We start from the raw sequence: 18738 nt of genomic DNA, 5'->3' as shown, positions 1-18738 counted from the left end.
TGGTCCCAGCACCGATCCTTGCGGAATGCCACTTCCCACCTTTTGCCGGGAACATGGGAACAAAAGGAGCCATTCAGCCCCTCAAGCCCGTTCCGCCATTCAGTTAGATCATGGTTGATCTGTATCTTAACTCCAACTACCCACCATGGTTCCGTAACCCTTAATACCTTTGCCTAACAAATATCTATAAATTTCTGTTTTGAAATTTTCAATTGCCCCCCCCACCCCAGCTTCAGCAGCTTTTTGGGGGAGAGATTTCCAGGAGGTTGGAGTTGGGGTGATAGTTGGAGAGGGCAGCTATTCACATGTCCTTTGTTTCTTCAATGTCTTAAATTTATTTAATGCTTCTTTCTATTATTTGACTAAAATGACCCGTTACATCATCCAGCAAATGACCCACTGATACTTCCTCTCTGTATTTGTTTGTCTGTTTGTTTTCCTCTCCCCCTGTTCTCTAATTCTATTAATAAAGCTTGTTTGTCTCTTATTTTTCAGTTCTATACAAGCTCGAAATGTCAACTTGTCCTCTTCACAGATGCTGGTTGACTCAGTGGCAGAGTTAGGGTTTGCCGACCGGGGCTGGGGTCGGGGTGGGTGGGAGGTATTCGAACTTGAGATTTGGCCGACTTGGCCAGAAGGGGACCGAGCCGGAAACTGGGGAATGCCGATTGACCCCGTCCGAAGGCCGAGCAGGGAACTGCACAGACTTGCAGGCCAAACCTGGAGGCTGAAGACGGGTGGTGGAGGTTCCTGGAAGCGAAATGGAGCCAAGTTCTGCAAAGCCATGTTGGCTGACCTCAAATGATTGCGGGGGGGGGGTCATCACCTCTCCACTGGCTCCACCAGTGGGCTGATCTGCTGTGTATTTCCAGCTTTATCTGTTTTTATTTTGAGTTTCCAGCATTTGCAGTATTTTGCTATTCATCAATAAATCTACTTTTCTTCCATCCTTTAAACAAAGTTATTTTTCTTCCGTTTTTAACCCTCATTCACACACTTCTCCCTGACTAAGGGAGTGCGCTTTGGGATGGCAGAAGGTCATGAAAGACGCTATATAAATGCACTTATTTCTTTCTTTATCAGTAAATGACTTGCTCCCAGGTTTCTAGAAGGACAAGGACAGCAGGCACATGGGAACAACACCACCTGCACGTTCCCCTCCAAGTCACACACCATCCCGACTTGGAAATATAATCACCGTTCCTTCATCGTCGCTGGGTCAAAATCCTGGAACTCCCTTCCTCACAGCACTGTGGGAGAACCTTCACCACACGGACTGCAGTGGTTCAAGAAAGCGGCTCACCACCACCTTCTCGAGGGCAATTAGGGATGGGCAATAAATGCCGGCCTCGCCAGCGACGCCCACATCCCATGAACGAATATAAAAAAAAATCTGTTGGTGTCATTTTGTGGATGGCTGCTAGAATGAGTGTAGCAGCAGCCCAGAGTGGCCATGTGGCAATCTGGAGATGGTGACCTACATCCCATTATTCTAGAGCAAAATGCTCTTAGACTCCCTTCATGAATTATGTGTCAATTATATGATGTCCCCAGTTTAAATAAGTTATTCGTAGCCTAGAAATGAAACAAATATATCAAAATATTTAAGGTAGTATTTTTTTTGCTTTCCAAAAATACTTATGATTTATTTTTGACAATTTCGTGATTTTTGTGAGGCTGTATTCCCATTTTGTTTACTCTGTTGGCGCATACATCATAAACCACAATGTAAATGTTAGTTTGCAATCAGTGGGACTCTGTGTCTCCTGACCTCTGCTGGTATTCTCAATAAATAAGAAGCTGAATTAAGCTGCTATTCTACTTTGTCGGCACATGATGCATTAGACCTGTCAATAATCCTTACTTATGTAGGGTGATTACAAATTTGCTCATCGTTTTTATTTTAAGAAGGGGAAAAGTTTTCAGGTGAACTTTTTTTTAAATGGTATTTTTTTTCTGCATTTATGTTTGTTGTTTAATAACATTTTTCTAATTTGAAAAAGAAACTAAGCAAAACAACCCAGACCTGTCATGTCAATATCACGGTAAAATGAAAGTTTGCAAACACATGGAGCTTGTTTCCCCCAAGCATTAAAAACTAGATGTTAAATATATGTTTGTTATTGCAGATTGGACCACTTTAAAGATTAGGTGTTTGTTGCAGGAAATGCCCCTTTAAAATAGGCTGTTGCAGGCTGGATTCCTATGAAAGAGTGTTGCAGATTTGGTTCCTTTAAGATAGAGTATTACAGGTTGGATTCCTTGAAGCTAGGGCATTGCGGGGTGGGTCACTTTAAATTGAAGTGTGCAGGTCGGGCTCCTTTAAAATGGGGTAGCTGTTGCAGGGCAGGCAGGCACCTTTAAGACGGAGTGTTTGTTGCAGGCTGGGTCCCTTTAAGATAGGGTGTTCGTTGCAGGCTGCACCTTTTACGTGACGGAATACTGCAGGGAACATCCCACAAAGATAGGGTGTTTGTTGCAAGCAGGCGGGTTGTAAGTTGCCAGATCGGGAGCCCCTTTAAATTGGGGTGCGCGTCGCAGGCTGTTCCCCCTCCCCCTCCCCCTCCCCAATTTGTTTGCGGGCCTCTTTATAAGGCCGAGTGCTCGCTGCAGTGCCGGGGTCCCTTTAAGGCGTGCGGGAGTCACGCTGTTGCCGGTCACGTGGCGCGGAATCTTGTGACTTTGTAGCGAGTTGGAGGGAGTCCCCGGGGCCGAGTGTAGCGAATAATTTGCAACATTCGGGGGCTTCATTGTAACATTTAGCCCCATTCTCTGGAACTGCGGGGCGGAGTTGGAGCCGACCTTCTACCCCCCCCCCCCCTCCTCACTGCAGAGGGGAATCGCGGTCTCTTTTTTTCCCCCCCCTCCTCCCTATACCACACCCCTCCTCCCCACCCCCCCCCCCCCCCCCCGAGGGGTAACATCGGCTGTTGCTGGAGGAGGCGGAGGAAGAACGTCCTCCCCCCCCCGGTCTTCGTTCCTCTCTACCGCCCCGGGAGTTAGAAATCTAACGGCCACCGATGGATAACAAGCCGCTCTTGCAGGAAAGGCCGCCCGCGTACGCAGCAGTGCCGGCGGGCTACAACAACTACGGGCAGACTTACGGGACCATCTCGCCGCCTGGATACCAGCCGCCTCCGTACTCTTACCCGGCGTCAGGTGTGGTCCCCACCCTCCTTATTTAACCCTCTTTAACACCCTCCCTCCCTCACAATGCGCAGGCGGCCTGGGGGAGTTTTGTTTGAACCTAATCCTCGGCGCAGCAACTGGCCGAGAGCCGCAGTAAAGTAGCGGAGGACTGGGGACTCTAAGGTGGATAGAGCTGCATTGAAACCCTAATTCACCCGAAGAAAATATTCTTCATATTGCATTGATTCTTGGAGTTTTGCTTGGTAGCTGCATTTAGAAAGGAGAGGAGAGTCCTATTTAATATAAATTAGGTTGTTGACCATTATATTATGATCACTGGGTTCAGAAAAGTGTTGTAAATAATCTGGGGCATAGCTTGATCTTTAAACCAATTTTCGCGTCCGTACTTAAAATTCTGGGGGTCTCTACAAGTTAATTGTAGCTGATAACCAAGCTATGATTTTTTTTTAAATCTCAATGTGCAGTTTATTTTGTTTTGTTGCATTTTGGTGATTTTAAATTTATGCCAGTGGCAACTGTAGGTTTATAAGCGAGTTTGCACCTAATTCAAAAGCAGAAAATGCTGGAAATACACAGCAAGTCAGGCAGCATCTGTGGAGAAAGAAACCGTTAACGTTTCTGGTCGATGACCTTTCGTCAGAACCTAACTGTTGCTTCAATCCCATATTCATTAATTTTATTAAAATGAAGATGCCACTGCTGGAAAGCACAAGGCTTATCCCCATCTCCAGTTGACAGTGTGTTGAGGTAACTTTGGGGAGGCTGTACTGTATTTTGTAGGGTTTTGAGACACAATACTACCAACTTTATTTTTGCTTTGTAGGATATGTGCCTCCTGTCCCTGCGGGGGTCCAGCCCCCTGTGTGTCCAGGGCCAAACTACTCGAGTACTTACACCATCATCCAGCAACCGGCTGCGGCTTCAGTTGTAGTGGTGGGTGGATGTCCCGCTTGCAGGTAAAAATGCTTATAAAGAAAAATATATTTTATACTTGTGAATTGAGCTGAACCTGTTGCTACAATGTCAAAGAAAATGCAAGTGTCCTGTGGCAAATTGTCAATTTTGTGGTGTCTCAATTTTAAAAGGTTAGGAAATGTTTTGTGATGGTGGATCTATGCTTTAAAAATGGTTGAGAAAGAACTTGCATTTATATAGCGCCTTTCACGACCTCAGGACGTCCTAAAGCGCTTTACAGCCAATGAAGTACTTTTTGAAGTGTCGTCACTGTTATGTAGGAAATGTGGGAGCTGATTTGCTATTCTAGTGATACAGTACATAGTGTATCCATAAGAGCATCTTGAGTAGAGTTTCACGCCTACTTTAGGCCCTGTTTTTGAAGTATGTTTGTTTCTGTTTGCGAGAACAATCTTCTGCTAATACAGCGACTGTCCAAACTTACAGCCTATCCTGATCACTCCTATAAAGGTAGATTGGAAGTATTTTTATTGTCTGGAGTTTGTTCTCCCAAATACAAATGCCCAGTACGGAGAGAAAACGGCCAACTGAATGAAACCCGTACGCCCATCTTCAAAACTAACCATGGATTGGAATTAAGGATTCACTTTTTCAGTTTTACACCATTCAAGTAGAAGTGTTTCAGCTGAGTTGCTGTGTTCCCATCAGGTGTAGGAACCTGTTTTTTCTTTTTCTCCCTTCCCTAAGGCAGGTCACTTGAGCAGCGCTTTCCAGCCTGGCTGAGATCTAACTCAAAAAGACCGGATCTTTGTGTTAAACCGCAGTAGCGTAAAGCCAGTGTTCAGCCAGTGAAATTGAGCTTTTACTTGAGCATTGTGGTGTAGTTGGGTGGAATCCCCAAAGTCTGCCTCAACATTCCCACGCCCAAGTTTCAAGCCTGTTGCTGTGCTTAAAACTATTAAGGGTCAGAATCTCGTGTTAGCTCAAAGTTTTACCCGGTGAGCTGCTGGGATGTACAGATGGGGAAGGTCTCAGGTTGGGTCCTTGGGCTGTGCTGAGTTAGTTTTTTTTATTATATAATGTGAAATAATTGCCCCGGTTCATTCCATTCCACTATTGGGATGTCTTGGACACTGAGTTGTTTAATGTTTGCAATGTTTTTCTGCAAAAGAAAACAGATTAGCGAGCAGTACTTTTTTGCAGGTCACATTTTTAAAAAAGAAAACACATAGAAACATAGAAAATAGGAGCGGGAGTAGGCTGTTCGGCCCTTTGGGCCTGCTGTGCCATTCAAAATGATCATGGCTGATCGTCTAACTCAGTACCCTGTTCCTGCTTTTTCCCCATATCCCTTAGCACACACAGCATCTTTACGTTGGCTTATTTCAATTGCTAAAGGATTTCCCTAGATGTGGTTCAGTCTTTTTTCCTTGCCTCTTTCTAATTTTGAAGCACTGGCTCAGTACTATTGAGGGAAATTTTTGCAGTTGCAACATGTTTTATAAAGTGTGCCTTTACTGGGGAAATAAATCTGAATAAGACGTTTTAGAGTCTTAGTATAAACTTGCAAATGAAATTGTCTGTGCACTCGCTCTGAGTCAGTAACACACTCACCCAGTGTGAAGCCAAGCAATATAGGCCAGAAGGTCCTGGGGTTGATTCCTGGTCTGAGCAGTTAACTGCTCTTTTGAGGGGAAGGGGGAGGGGGGACTACAATTGGGGTTCCTGGCCCAACGGGAAAAATCGACCATGGTTCCTGCTCGTGATCAGTATTCAGTGACTCCTGATGTATGGGCATGGGATGATTGGGCTTGGCTGTGATGCTCCCTACAGTCAAATAGCCTGTTAACATTCTACTCACAAGCGTCCACTTGGGTGTGGTACAGCATGGTGTGTATGTGAAAGAAATATAAATGCAAATTCTAATGCCTTTCGTGACCTCAGGACGTCCCAAAGCACTTTACAGCCAATGAAGTACTTTTTTGACGTTTTTTGTAATGTAGAAAACGCAGCAGTCAATTTGCACACAGCAAGATCCCAGAAACAGCAGTGCGATAATGACCAGATAATCTTTGATGTTGGTTAAGGGATATATATTGGCCAGGACACTGGGGCGAACTCCCCCGCTCTTCTTCTTCGAAGTAATGCCAATGGGATCTTTTACGTCAACCTGAGGGTAGGCGGGGCCTCTGTTTCATGTCTCATCCTAGAGATGGCACCTTAAATGTTCAGCACCCCCTTATTGGACCGTCAGCCTGGATTAGTGCCCAATTCTCCGGAATGGGACTTGAACCCACAACCTTCTGACTCAGAAGCACGAGTGCTACCAACCGAGCCACAACTGACACTGGGACAGTACAATAGGAGGAGGGAAAGAAATCTGGGCAATTGCTGTTTTTTTTGTAATGTACAAATCAAATTTAATGAAACTTGACATGGTGAATATATGGAAAGAGCTCTCCTTAGAGCTGCAATTTCAAGGAGGGATTGTAATGGGTTCATAAGTTGCCAACTTCAATAGGGATTGTTTACATAAACTTTTAAAATCTGAAAATGTTGAAAGTATGCAGATGTGCCCACATCTGTAAAGAGATGAGGTTCATGTTTTGAATGTGCACCCTTCAGAACCCATGGGTCACCTTCCCAAACCTTAATTTTTTTCTTTAGATACAGCTGTATTTCTCCAGCATTTTCTCTTTCAGACTTCCCTTTTTTGTTTTTCTGTCTCTCTCCTGCATTAACTCTGGTGTCCTGCAACCATGGATTGTTCTCATGAGGTTTACAGAATTGAGCTTCTGAGCTATTTTGGACTTCTGCTTATAATGTCTGACTCACTGTCATGTGTCCTCGACGTGATTGTAGACACTGCTTTCCCCAGAGCCTACCATGAGGTTTTAAAACAAACAGTTCTCCTTCTCTCCGCGTTCGCTCTTTCACGTGCGCACACGCTCGCTGTCTTTCTCCCTTTTAAGAAGGCAGTAAGTGACTTTTAACCACACAGTCCCAATGCAAATTATGCCAGAAGAGCTTCCGTGTTGATCACTTGACTTCTTGGAAATCAGGATGTTTAAAATTGAAACCTAAAGTCACATGGGCACAGCATTATTTGGTTCACTTCCAGTGAAGTCCTTTTGCAGTTCACCCAGTGGCTGTGAATGAAGATAGTGTTACTTTTACTGGACCTTCTTTAAAAAGGAATGTGTAATCAGTATGTTGGCTAGTAAACTGCTTAAAAGTTCTGTTTGCTGTATTAAAACATGTTTGTTTTGAGCTTCTTGACTGGGAGAAAATGGGAAGTAGTGTGTGTTTACTGAAAATTCTGAATGGTTCAATATTTTAGAAGTTTGAAATTCAAGACTAGTCTTTTGTGTAAAAATACTGTTTAAAACTGAGCTATTTCTTGCCCCCTCCCAATTGTTGAGGGTTGGAGATTCTTTTTAAAATCCTTTCTCATTCTCGTGTTCCATCTTGTTGCCGCCTTCCCCTCTCTTTTCTCCAACCCCCCGCCTCAAGATTCCCTCATAAATGGTCCTTTTGACCTGGAAGTTATGTTGGATTGGGGGCGAGGTGGGGGGGAAGCGATTAGAATACAGGGGTGATTCTCATCTCTTTTTCCCTCCCCAAGGATAGCTGGTCGGACTTCAAATGTAGTCAAGTAAGCTTCTTCAGCCCCTCTTTCTATATCTGTTCAGCCTCCAGTCTGGGAGTTTATTTATCTGATGCATGTATTTTTCATGCATCATTTTCTTGTAATTCTCTTTTTTTCTACACAAAATTTTGGTTTTGATTTTAATGGAAATAAACCTGTAGTTTAAAGGCCCTCTGCCATGGCTGATGCTCTGTTTCTAACGCAACATGGCAGCTTAGCATTCTAGTAAAGTCACTTTCTGTCCTTTTTTTAACAGCCTGAGTGCACCATGCACTGTCTAGTTGGTGTGTGTGTACAACATAAATGGAACCAATGTGTTGGTGCATCAGACGGAACTGCAGAGACAATCGATGCAAACTTGTCTGTCTGTCTTTTTTTTTCTGGATTTCATTGTGAAATGAGAGCAGGTGGGGAAGCAAGAGAAGCTGAGTTTTAAACCTAGCATTTAAACAAAACTGGTCTTGAATTTCAAAAGCAAGTTTAAGATGCTTTACTATAAGCACACTACATCCCATTTTCCCTCTGTCCAGAAGCCCAAGGTAAACAGATATTTTAATGTAGCAAGCAGAACTTTGTAAACTGCCAACTTCTCGTTCTGAAAATTAAATACAAATTCTTTTCAACCTATCGGGTATGAGCTGAAACTGCAAGCAGAGCAATGCAAGTCATTTTTCGGACAGCAGGTGCTGGTAATGGTTCTGCTGTTGCTGTTTACAGCTCCTCTAGACCCATCTTTTGTTTCTTTTTGTCGCCTTACCACCCACCTTGCCTTGCACCCTCATCCCTTTTTGTCATTTAATCACTCCTGCCCTCCACCCATCACAGACTTTCCCTTTTGTCCCCCCGGGCTGGTACAGATGTAATGAAATGAGGGGAGAAAATTGACCCTTTAATCAAATTTGTTTTGATTTTATTTTTTAACAGGGTTGGTGTTCTGGAAGATGACTTCACTTGCCTGGGCGTGCTGTGTGCGATATTATTCTTCCCGATTGGAATCCTCTTTTGCTTGGCACTGCGACAGCGGAGATGCCCAAATTGTGGAGCTAGCTTCGGTTGATGGGATCAAAGTGACCAAGCTATCTGTGGCCAAATTTTACATACCGTTTTTTTTACTGTAAATTCTCCCCTATTGTGTATAAACTACCACGGATAATTTGTCTTTATGTATGATTTAGTTTGAAAGAAATTGAGATGTGCTCTTTAAAAAGAAAAGCATGACAATTGAATGCAGGAAATGCGTACAAGTAACACTGATTTTACTTCGAATAGTTAAATGTACAGGTTAAAAAAAATTGGTTCTGCACCTTTAAAAGTTCCTTGAATTGCAACTGAAAATGCTACAATTAAATTAGCATCCTCATATTACTGATTTTTAAAACAGCTACTCAGTGTCTAGTGATTTAAGTGTCTTGTTACTGAGCAGAAGTGTCTAATGCATCAGGAATGTCCTAGATTTTTGTCTTTGGCTACATGAGTGTAGACATGGAATCTGTGAGGCACAGAGTTGAAAAGTTCTCATTCATTTGCCTATCTCAAGCTGCAGGTACCAGCAAGTCATAGAATCTTGCAGCACCATTTGGCCCATTATGCTTGTGCCAGCACTTTGAAGGAGCTACCCAATTAGTCCCACTTCCCTGCTCTTTTTTCCCCATAGCTTTGCAATTTTCTCCCCTTCAACTATTTATCTAATTCTTTTGAAAGTTACTATTGAATCTGCTTCCACCGGCCTTTCAGGTAGTGCATTCCAGATCATAACTCGCTGCATTTAAAAAAAAATTCGAGTCTCCCCTCTGGTTCTTTTGCCAATTATTATAAATCTGTGTCCTCTAGTTACTGACCCTTCTGCCAGTGGAAACAATTTCTCCTTATCTTTCAAAACCCTTCATGATTTTAAAACCCTCTTAAATCTTGGTGGTCTTATTTAGGATTTACCCACCAATGAGGCAACAGTGCCTAGAACAGCCCTTTTCAAACCTCCCAGGCCCCCTGAAATTCAAACGGGACAATCCAGCAAGTAAGAAATGTAAGCATGAATCTAATTGAATTGCATGGGTTTTGTATGTTAGGGTTAATGGGATGGGAAACTGCAGTAGTGTGTTTCAACTGTTAACTCAATACATTGTCATTGCTCAATCTCTGCATGGTGTCTCTGCAATCAGTGCTGCTACAGGATCTCCTGATGCTCAAGTCTGACCCCATATTTTCCCCTCCAGGTATTTGTAATCGAAGCAAATTTATTTTTTCAGGGGTTGCAATGCCTGTTGATTGTCTTGAGTTAAGGGTTTGCTTTTGCTTGTACCACAGATTCATTTTGCTTTATTGATTGTTCAGTTGGGGATGCACCTGCAGTTTGATTTGTGCTTCAAATGTTTTTGGCTAAAGGCCATATCACTGTGTATAAAGATCCTTGAGTAGAAAGCTATATCACAGGGTGGTTTGCACTTTGTTCCTTTTTATACTTCTCTTCTGGTTGTTACGGATCGTCTCAAGTTCATATCTTCCAGTCTCTCTCCCAAATCAAAGAGCAGGTGGTCATAACTGAACTAAGTGTGAAGTCTGTATATTTGTAATTGTGTATTTCACTCCTCATTTATTACCAAGGAGACAATTTCAAACTTCAAAGATGAGGCTCATGCTGCCCAGGAGTAATTTTAAACTCCTGTCTTGTACCTCAATTTCATCTGCCACCAACTTGTCATGTGGAGATTATCTAATTGCTCCTGTAGTTTCCCAACTTGACTGCTCCCTTCCTGCCAAGTTTAACATCTGCAACTGAAACTAGTTTGCATTATGTTTGAGTTTATATAGATTAGAATCCCTGGTCCACTCCACTCAGGCCTTTTTTTTTCTTTGTCTCTCTCTCTCTTCCCTCCTTTCTTCTCTCTTCTCTCCTGCCTGCCCCCCCCTCCCCCCTAAACATCACTTCAACCAATTTTGTCTTTAATTTCCACCCCTTTTATTTTGGTCTAATAACCTACCAGTACTCAGTCTTAGCTCACATGGCTGAATGGCTATTTGAATAATAGTTAGCTGCCCCCTTGCCTTAATGTCAGGATTTTTAGGAGAAGCACAGCTAGTTGGGAAAAACTGTGCAGAAATTTGAGGTCTTGTCCTTGGGAATCAGTGGGCACACCACCCATGGGTTTCCAATTAGCATAGCTAGTGCACAAGTCTGCACACTAGGGGAAATCAGTGCTAAAATGTACACTCACTATTCACTTGCTAGGGACTGGCTGCAGTGCCTTACACTGATAATGGTTCAGTGAGATGCCTTGGGAAGTGTTACATTAAAGGAGTTAAATACAAGTTGTAGATAAACATGCTGAACCAACACAAGTCTAATGTGTTTGATGTAGGGATAGAGCTCTGCTTTCTCCAATTCAGGATGAGTGCAGGGGCTGTATAAGTATCTTGCTGTACAGCAACCACAGAAATGCTCCAGATACTGCAAATTGGGGCATATATATTTATCACTCGAGTTTGCATGCTGCTGACCCTGCTGTTTGATGAGAGTCTTTTGTAATTGAGTGCTCTAAATATAACTTGTCCCAATTGGAACTTTAGCTAAAAGAGATTCCACTGTCAGAAGGAGCAAGAATTTTGACTGGGTGTTGCAAGCTATACAAAGCCCAATTAGACCAATAACCTGCTGCACAGATGTGAATTATGCCTAACTTGGACCAGTTGGAGTTTTGATCCACTTTATCAATTGTCCCCTTGTTTCTTCCAAGAGTGGCAGCTGAGTTATTGGACCAGCTATAGATGGGTCAGTTCCCTTTTAAGGCCCAGCAGCAGCCCTTTAAATCTGCTGTGCCTATTATCCTGCAGTAGGCTGTAATGTTGAGGCTGGGGGGCAAGGTACAGTGGTGGGGGCAGTATAAAGAGAGCTTTACTTTTCATTTTATTCTATGCTGTACCTGCAGCCAGTGAAATGTGGAAGAATTCCATTTCCCTGCATAAGAACTTAAATAAAAATTTTACTTTGATCATAAAAACATTTAGCCAGTACACTTGTCATTTTACTTTTTTTGCTGTAATCAGCCCAAGTTTTAAAAGTACATAATAGAACAGTTTAAATTATAAACATCACTTCTGTGAATGGAAGCTGAGGGGAACAGTTTAAACTACTAATAGGGAGATTTCCAATATGACCTAAAAGCAGTTTAATACAGACATACACATTTAAAATCAAGGTTTTATTCAAAATAAAAACTGAAGTTTGTATGATTATTGCACTTTACAAGACTGTGGCTACATTTACAGTACATTCTTCAGCTGTAGGTCACTAGCCTATACAAATTAGGCAATAACCTTGTATCATATCTATAAACCCTCTTTAATGAGTGCTTCCCAAATGAGAAAAGATAAGATTTAAGATCAAATCAATAGTGCTTGAAATTTTCTTTCTTCCCCGTACTATGACAAGTCAATTTAGGCAGGCGGAATTGTCTTCAGGCATTACTTGCATAAATACAGTTTCCTAAAAGGAAGATTGATCAATGGATTGCCATGTGGAATAGGGAATGCCATCATGGGAGGGAGAACAAAAAGTACATCATTTAGCTTTGCTTAACTAAAAACATACCAGTTAGCTAAATCAGAGCAGTCATGAAGATGTCAGACAGTGAAAGCAGCTTGCAATTGGCGACAAAGGACTATACACACTACTTTTTGGTTCTACATCAGTATCTCTCCTCCACCAAACATCAAAAATACAATTTAAAAAAAAAATTAGCTATCACTTTTGCTTCCATTAGATTGCTGTGGCATTCTGTAAATGCATCCAGGGGCCAAATTTAACCTAACCCAGGAAACTTAACAAGATCAGGTGCAACACTGGTTTTATACCACTTTTGATAGTAAAGCAGCATTCCACCTGATCCTGTGGGTTTCCCAGCTGGCGAGTAAGGTTAAAATTACCCCCATCATCTCTATTTAGCCGACTTGTACTGATCGAAACGTCTCATTCTCCTCAAGCTCGCCCAGAAAAGCACTTAATTACAAACCTCTGTTTTATCCTTATTGTTCCAGAGGTAGATGTCAGTTCAGATAATTAGATATATATTTGGAAAATACAAACATCATCTAGTGGCAGTGAGCAACTAACAGTGTTGTGACAACTTCCTTTAGTACCTCAGCCAGGAATTCTCTTGCTTCCTGCAGTCTGGCTGGCAGTTTTACAAAAGATTTCTGGTCATAAATACACCTATACTATACACTCTTCCTTAAGCACTTAAGTCTACCTGTACATTCAGATCTGATTTAATATGTATTAACACAACTATGCAAAAATACACACATTCATAGATGCACAAAACAGGTGTAATTTAAAGTTGTAACATTTCAAAAATAGTTTATGAGCTCACTGAACATCAGCTAATTATCAAAGGAAACTCATTTTACATGTTTACACATGTATAGATACAAGGAGAATATTTTTATATATGTAAGCATTATATATATTCAGTGATTAGTTTTAAGTTGGGTCTTGAAATGAGAGCAGGTTAGACTGAGTGACATTCCCTAGATTTATCTTCGACCTGTATTGACTATCTAAATAAACATGTCTTGTGTACTTAGCAAAGCAAGGATTAGTTTTCATGCTAACCCAAAAACTAGTAGAAATTAAAAGTAGCCCACTGGAGTCTCCCCCTCTCCCCCCACATTACTCACATCCATTATGAATGTGCAAAATTCCAAGTACTAAACCTTTTGCGAATGCTAGTGCTCTCTGTATGCAGTTGGCATTTCAGGCTATGTATGGTTGCCTAAGGTCTAGTTTTAGTATCCGACTGTCCTATTTTGAGGGGGCTTTCTGCAAATGTAAACCTGACACCAAGTCTGGTTTGTAAAACCGAAGTAGTTGTTTTTCCACTATCTTACAACATAGTTGTAGGACTGGTTGCTGAGATTACCAGGGTAATGTGAGAACTTACATTACCAGCTGTACCCATTGACACCTGGAGCCATTCAGAGCAAGGACAGGGCAGCAGTTTATAATGGTCTATTAAAACCTATTATGGGAGTTCCTATAGATTGTTTTAGCTTCCAACACCGGTTTAATTCTGACTGTTAGTGCACAGTTACATATATTACATGTCCCCCAGAGCTACAGTGGACTCCCACCTACTGAAGCCTAGCCTCTATTGTCTTCAAAAAGTACTTATAGGACCAGTGCATCTCATCTGTTCCCCCAGTCCCAAATACCCATTAGGAACAGAGGGACAATTCAATTGCAGATTTCACACCGACTACTCTTTGGTGACTAGTGAAGAGAAAGTAGGCATGTGAGTGGCTGAATCCATTTTCTTTCTGTTCATGGTGGATTGCTTTGAATGTGTCAGCGACTCTACCCGCTGACCCTGCTGAAAACAAAAACGAACTTGCATTCTTTTAGTCCTTGGGTGTTCTACAGCCAATGACCTACTTTTGAAGTGTATTCACTGCTGTTTTGTAGCAAAGTCCCACAAACAGCAATGACATGAATGACCAGTTAATCTGCTTTAGATGGTGTTGGTAAACCCCAAACAGATACTAGTAAAACTACTGCCCTGTGATATGAATTATAGGAAACATGATATCATGTCATGTTAAAAACAATTATGATTAACCACACAATGACACTGTCCACTGAGCTGCTTTTAAGTACCACACACTACACACATCGGTGGAGCTGTCGGCAGAATTACTCAAACATTGGGCTCCTAGGGACCCAAAAAATAAAGCCCTTTAGATTAACAGACAGCTACTAAAAACATTTTAGGGGTTTGACTGAATACCACTCAAAATTTAGAAATATATACATCAGCTCAAATGTTGTGCTTGGAATTGCAGATGCTGTAAACACTTGCATAAATTTCCATAGTGGCATTCACACCATATTTGTGTTTTTGCAAAGGTCAGAGCTCAATTTTGCTGATGTAAAAAAAATTGAATGATTGATCTTTAGCCACAGAACTCACAAAGTTTTCTTCAGCTCTGTGTCCAACCAGCCCAAATGACTTCATTAAATTCCTGCTGCATACTTAATATATCTCTGGGTTTAAAATGCTGTTTCACTAACACTGCAACGTTGTCACTAAAATGTCAGTAAAATATGACAGGTGTGTAAAGTTTTGACACCAGTGTCCCCCTGAAGTGTGAAAAACCCAGCAGTACAATTACAAATCTTGTCTTCTCAGACATTGTATCTGGCGAGTATTTTTAGCTGTGTAACACCAGTTGAAGTACTGATACTTAATTGTGTCAAGGATGGTGGTAGTGGATTAAGATGCAGCACACAAGTATATTACTCAACATATAACCATTATTGCTTCAGAGATCTTTGCTATCGATACACTAAATAAGTTGTCTATTGACAACACTGCATTGTATCTAAAATATATATTTTATACATACTTTGCTGGATAAAGAGATGGGTAGCTGTGAATTATTATTGCTGTTGCTATCATGGAGAAACTCTATTTCTCCCTCATAAGCTCCTCACTGCAGGGATAACATTGAATTCCAGCATTGCCTCTTTAGTATTATAGAGCAAAGGGTTTGGAAAAATAGCTTCAAGCCCTTTGTTTCAATCACATTTTGAGTACTAAGCAAACACTTTGGGTGTAGCACTACATTTCATTTATTCTACAAATTGCAGTCTAGAGGCAGAGCAGAGACCTGAATGAGGATTGATGCTCTTTAACTTTTTTTAAAAAAGAGAATAGTTCACTGATAGATATGGCAGGTTGACTCTGCTCCTGTCGATCGTCAATACCTGGGTTTGTTGTGGAAGCAAAAAGTACAGACAGCAGTGATGCGGCCAGCCACAAAAGTAGATGAAAGGAAGGCAAAGTGGCGACAGTAAACTTGCTGAAAAGCATTGACCGCAATCTGCCCATCCGAATGTCACTATTACCAGGTCTGTTTCCTGGGTCTGAGTTTAACTTTTGGGTCAGATGTTTCAAGCAGAGATAGGTACATTTGAAGGTGAGGGGGACTGTTACACTTGACATTCAGTCACAGTGGAGCAACAATCAACAAAACAAACAGAATACTGATTTGGTTAATAGGTCAGCTGGGTATAAGTCAGGGGACGTCATGCTGTAACTGACTGCTCTGATCAGACCTCATCTTGAGTATGGTACCCAGTTTGGTCTCCAAGGCCCAAAGGATACATTCAAACACCATGGGGGGAGGTGCAGAGAACAGCCAAAAGGCTCATTTCCAACATCAGCAGACTGAGCTACGAAGAAAGACTAGAGAAACTGAGACTCTTTAGCCTCGAAAGAAGCTGACGGAGAGGGGTCATAGATTACGCACAACAGTAAGAGAAGGGGGCACGGGTTCAAAGTGACGAAAGGCAAATTTAAGGCTGATTTGCCACAGTGTGATCAACACTTGGAATAGACTTCCAGGTAGGGAAGTAGAGGTGAAAATTTGAGTCCTTCAGGAACCATTTGGATGCAATTTTTCTTTCTGGACCGACGAACTATGATGGGGCAAATAATCTTCCCTATCTATTTACCTCGCAAAGTTCATTGTGCATCTTAAGAGTTGGAATTTACAGATAAATGTCTCACCTTTCCACTTGTCCATTTCCCATCCTTAGCAAGCCACTGGCTAAAGTCACGCTTTGAGATCAATAGAAGATGCATTCTATTTCAATTGCTCCATATTTCACAGTAGTTGCGTTTTGTCCCAAACACATTGTTTTGACTGTGTTTTTTCTTTGCCCCATTTCCTGTGCACCTTGAAGGGGTGGATGTATTGTCACCAGCAGCAACCTGTTACCTTTTAGGTAGCACACCCACTGTAATCACCAAGATAAATCACTCCAATGAGTAACAGAAATGGAAGTGGCAAATGCCTACAAAATTTTTCACAAGAGGAAAAAATCTCAACATCGACTTCCGATACTTCTACTCCATACAGAGGTGAAAAGAATCTCCATATCTTTGAACTGAGTGCATCAACTTCAGCATAAGTACAGAGAATGTGATTTAATACACAAATTGACAGTATTTGTTCAATCGCTGAAGTATTGCAGAGGATTGAAGTGCTGTTGCTTTGCTTCTGGTTACAGACAATGGTCAGACTTTCTTATTGGAATCTTGGAGATGTTACATGGATTTTATCCGACTGATTCAGTCTTGGGAAATGTTGCAAGGGTACGAATTAAAAGCACAAAACACACATGCGCACACAAACATCACTTTAAATGATAGTGATCATCTCAATGGCACTTTTTATAAATAAAAAGAAAAAAAATGTACAGTACTAACCCATTAAGTATGCTGATTTTTCTACAGATCAATAAAGCTTTAGCTAATACATTTAAAATGCACCTCGAGGGGATCTGACCCAGCATTTAGGCTTTAGGAAAAACTCAGTCTGGTTGGATTACTGTAGGTGAAGCACTGCTGCAGGGTGTACATGTACTTACAGCAGAGATGGAAAGAAAAGCCTGCAAATCAGAAACAAAAACTGAAAATGTTGGAAATACACAGCAGGCCAATCAGCATCTGTAAAGAAAAAGAGATGGGTTAATGTTTTGGTTGTGTGGGCCACTGTCAGTTTTGACTGGGGTTCTATATCCAAAATGTTAACTGTAATCAAAACTGACAATGGTCCACACCAAAAACATAAACCCACCTTTTTTTCTTTATACTTGCTGATGGGCCTCCAGTATGTTTCCAACATTTTCTGTTTTTATTTTTGTACATTTATATTCATAATTGCTTAAATTTAATGGGGGAGGGGAAGAGAAGAGGGAGAGCAAATTCTAATTGTAGATTTTGAGAATGAAAATGAGTTGATTGAGCCCCCGTCACCTTTAAGATGACTCCAGTTATGCATCAATAAAAGGTTTGGTAGGAAGGGAAGTAGAAATAAAGGTTAATGGAGGGAGCAGAGAGTAGGAAAGCAAGGTTTAAAAAAAAAGAACATCACACATACATCCCTGAGATAAGAACTGGATGGTTACAACTGGTGTAGTATCTATGGCTTCTATTACTGATGCCAAAACAAAATATGTCCTAGCTTATCACTAGTTTCAAAAGCACATGTCAATGAGCTCAAGGCTTGTTGCCACATGATCACCAACAGTCATAGCCTGTAGCCTTACAACAAGCAACCTTTAGAGTCTTACCTCCTCAGCAAATGAATCAATGAGCAATAAATTTTGCAGGCTTTTTTTTTGGCTATCAAACATCAAAGTGAATAAATTTCTACTTAAACTATAGCGCACAAGCTGGTACATAAGATTTTGGAAGGCAACAGCATTTCAGACAGTGAACGTGTCTTAACAAAACTATTTTTTCCCTTAAAAGTTTAGTAACAAGATCCGCTGTAAACGCTATACTCTTTCACCAGTAGGATCTTCCGTCCCACCATCTTCTATATAAAATAGGAGCGTTTTTGCAGCGATTAATTTGAACAATAGCATAAATAACTGACATTAAATGGATAATAAGCTGTAGAGAAAGCAGTTTGTGCAGAAGGCATGATTGCTTATATAACATTAATTTAGAATGGCATCTGTTGGTTTCCATTTCACGACTGATACAAGAGCTACATTTATAACTTGTGCACTAAATAACTGGTGCCGATCTGTCGTTTGTTACGGTTGGTCGAAGTTTTATTACAGCAAAAGGATTTCCTCCACTGAAACAGTAAAGAGAACAAAGTATTAAAACAACATATTACTGACATTTAACTGCAGCAATATTTGCAATTCAGTGATCTTTAAAGCCACCAAGGAAGCCCTCCTGCATACATACTTGTAATTTTTTTTTTTAACACAGAACATACAGTGTGCATTTGGGGCCCTAATATAAAATGGTGCACATTATATGCAAAAATCACAAAGATTTTTGTAGAAGTTTTTACATACAATGTACATCTGGATTTCAGGGCTATTTTGGTATATGTGTGTGCATTCTTTGGCCGTTATCTTTGTGCAGACTAAGGGAATTATTGCCTCGAAACAGAATTTCAATGAGAAGCTTAAAGTTTTGTATCTCATGTCATATTGCAATGTT

The 18738-nt window shown here is 41.2% G+C and overlaps 2 protein-coding genes across 2 annotated transcripts in view; one reads left to right on the top strand and one right to left on the bottom strand.

The window, feature by feature from the left end:
• Positions 1–2657: 2657 nt before the first annotated feature.
• Positions 2658–11711, top strand: bri3 (brain protein I3). The gene is made up of 3 exons (XM_068003491.1): positions 2658–3159; positions 3974–4106; positions 8639–11711. The coding sequence occupies exons 1-3, from the start codon at positions 3021–3023 to the stop codon at positions 8769–8771; spliced, it is 405 nt and encodes a 134-aa protein (XP_067859592.1). The 5' UTR covers positions 2658–3020; the 3' UTR covers positions 8772–11711.
• A 184-nt stretch (positions 11712–11895) lies between these two features.
• The window catches only part of LOC137340749 (BAR/IMD domain-containing adapter protein 2-like 1), an 81890-nt gene continuing 75047 nt past the window's right edge, over positions 11896–18738 (bottom strand). The window contains exon 14 of the mRNA XM_068003490.1: positions 11896–18361. Coding sequence (XP_067859591.1) covers positions 18289–18361 — 73 coding nt within the window. The 3' untranslated portion in view covers positions 11896–18288. The remainder of the gene's footprint in view (positions 18362–18738) is intronic.

Source organism: Heptranchias perlo, chromosome 22, assembly GCF_035084215.1.
Source record: "Heptranchias perlo isolate sHepPer1 chromosome 22, sHepPer1.hap1, whole genome shotgun sequence".
In the NCBI taxonomy this organism is placed as follows: Eukaryota; Metazoa; Chordata; class Chondrichthyes; order Hexanchiformes; family Hexanchidae; genus Heptranchias; species Heptranchias perlo.
Note: the sequence above shows the minus strand (reverse complement) of the source record. Positions and strands in the feature narration are given on the sequence as shown.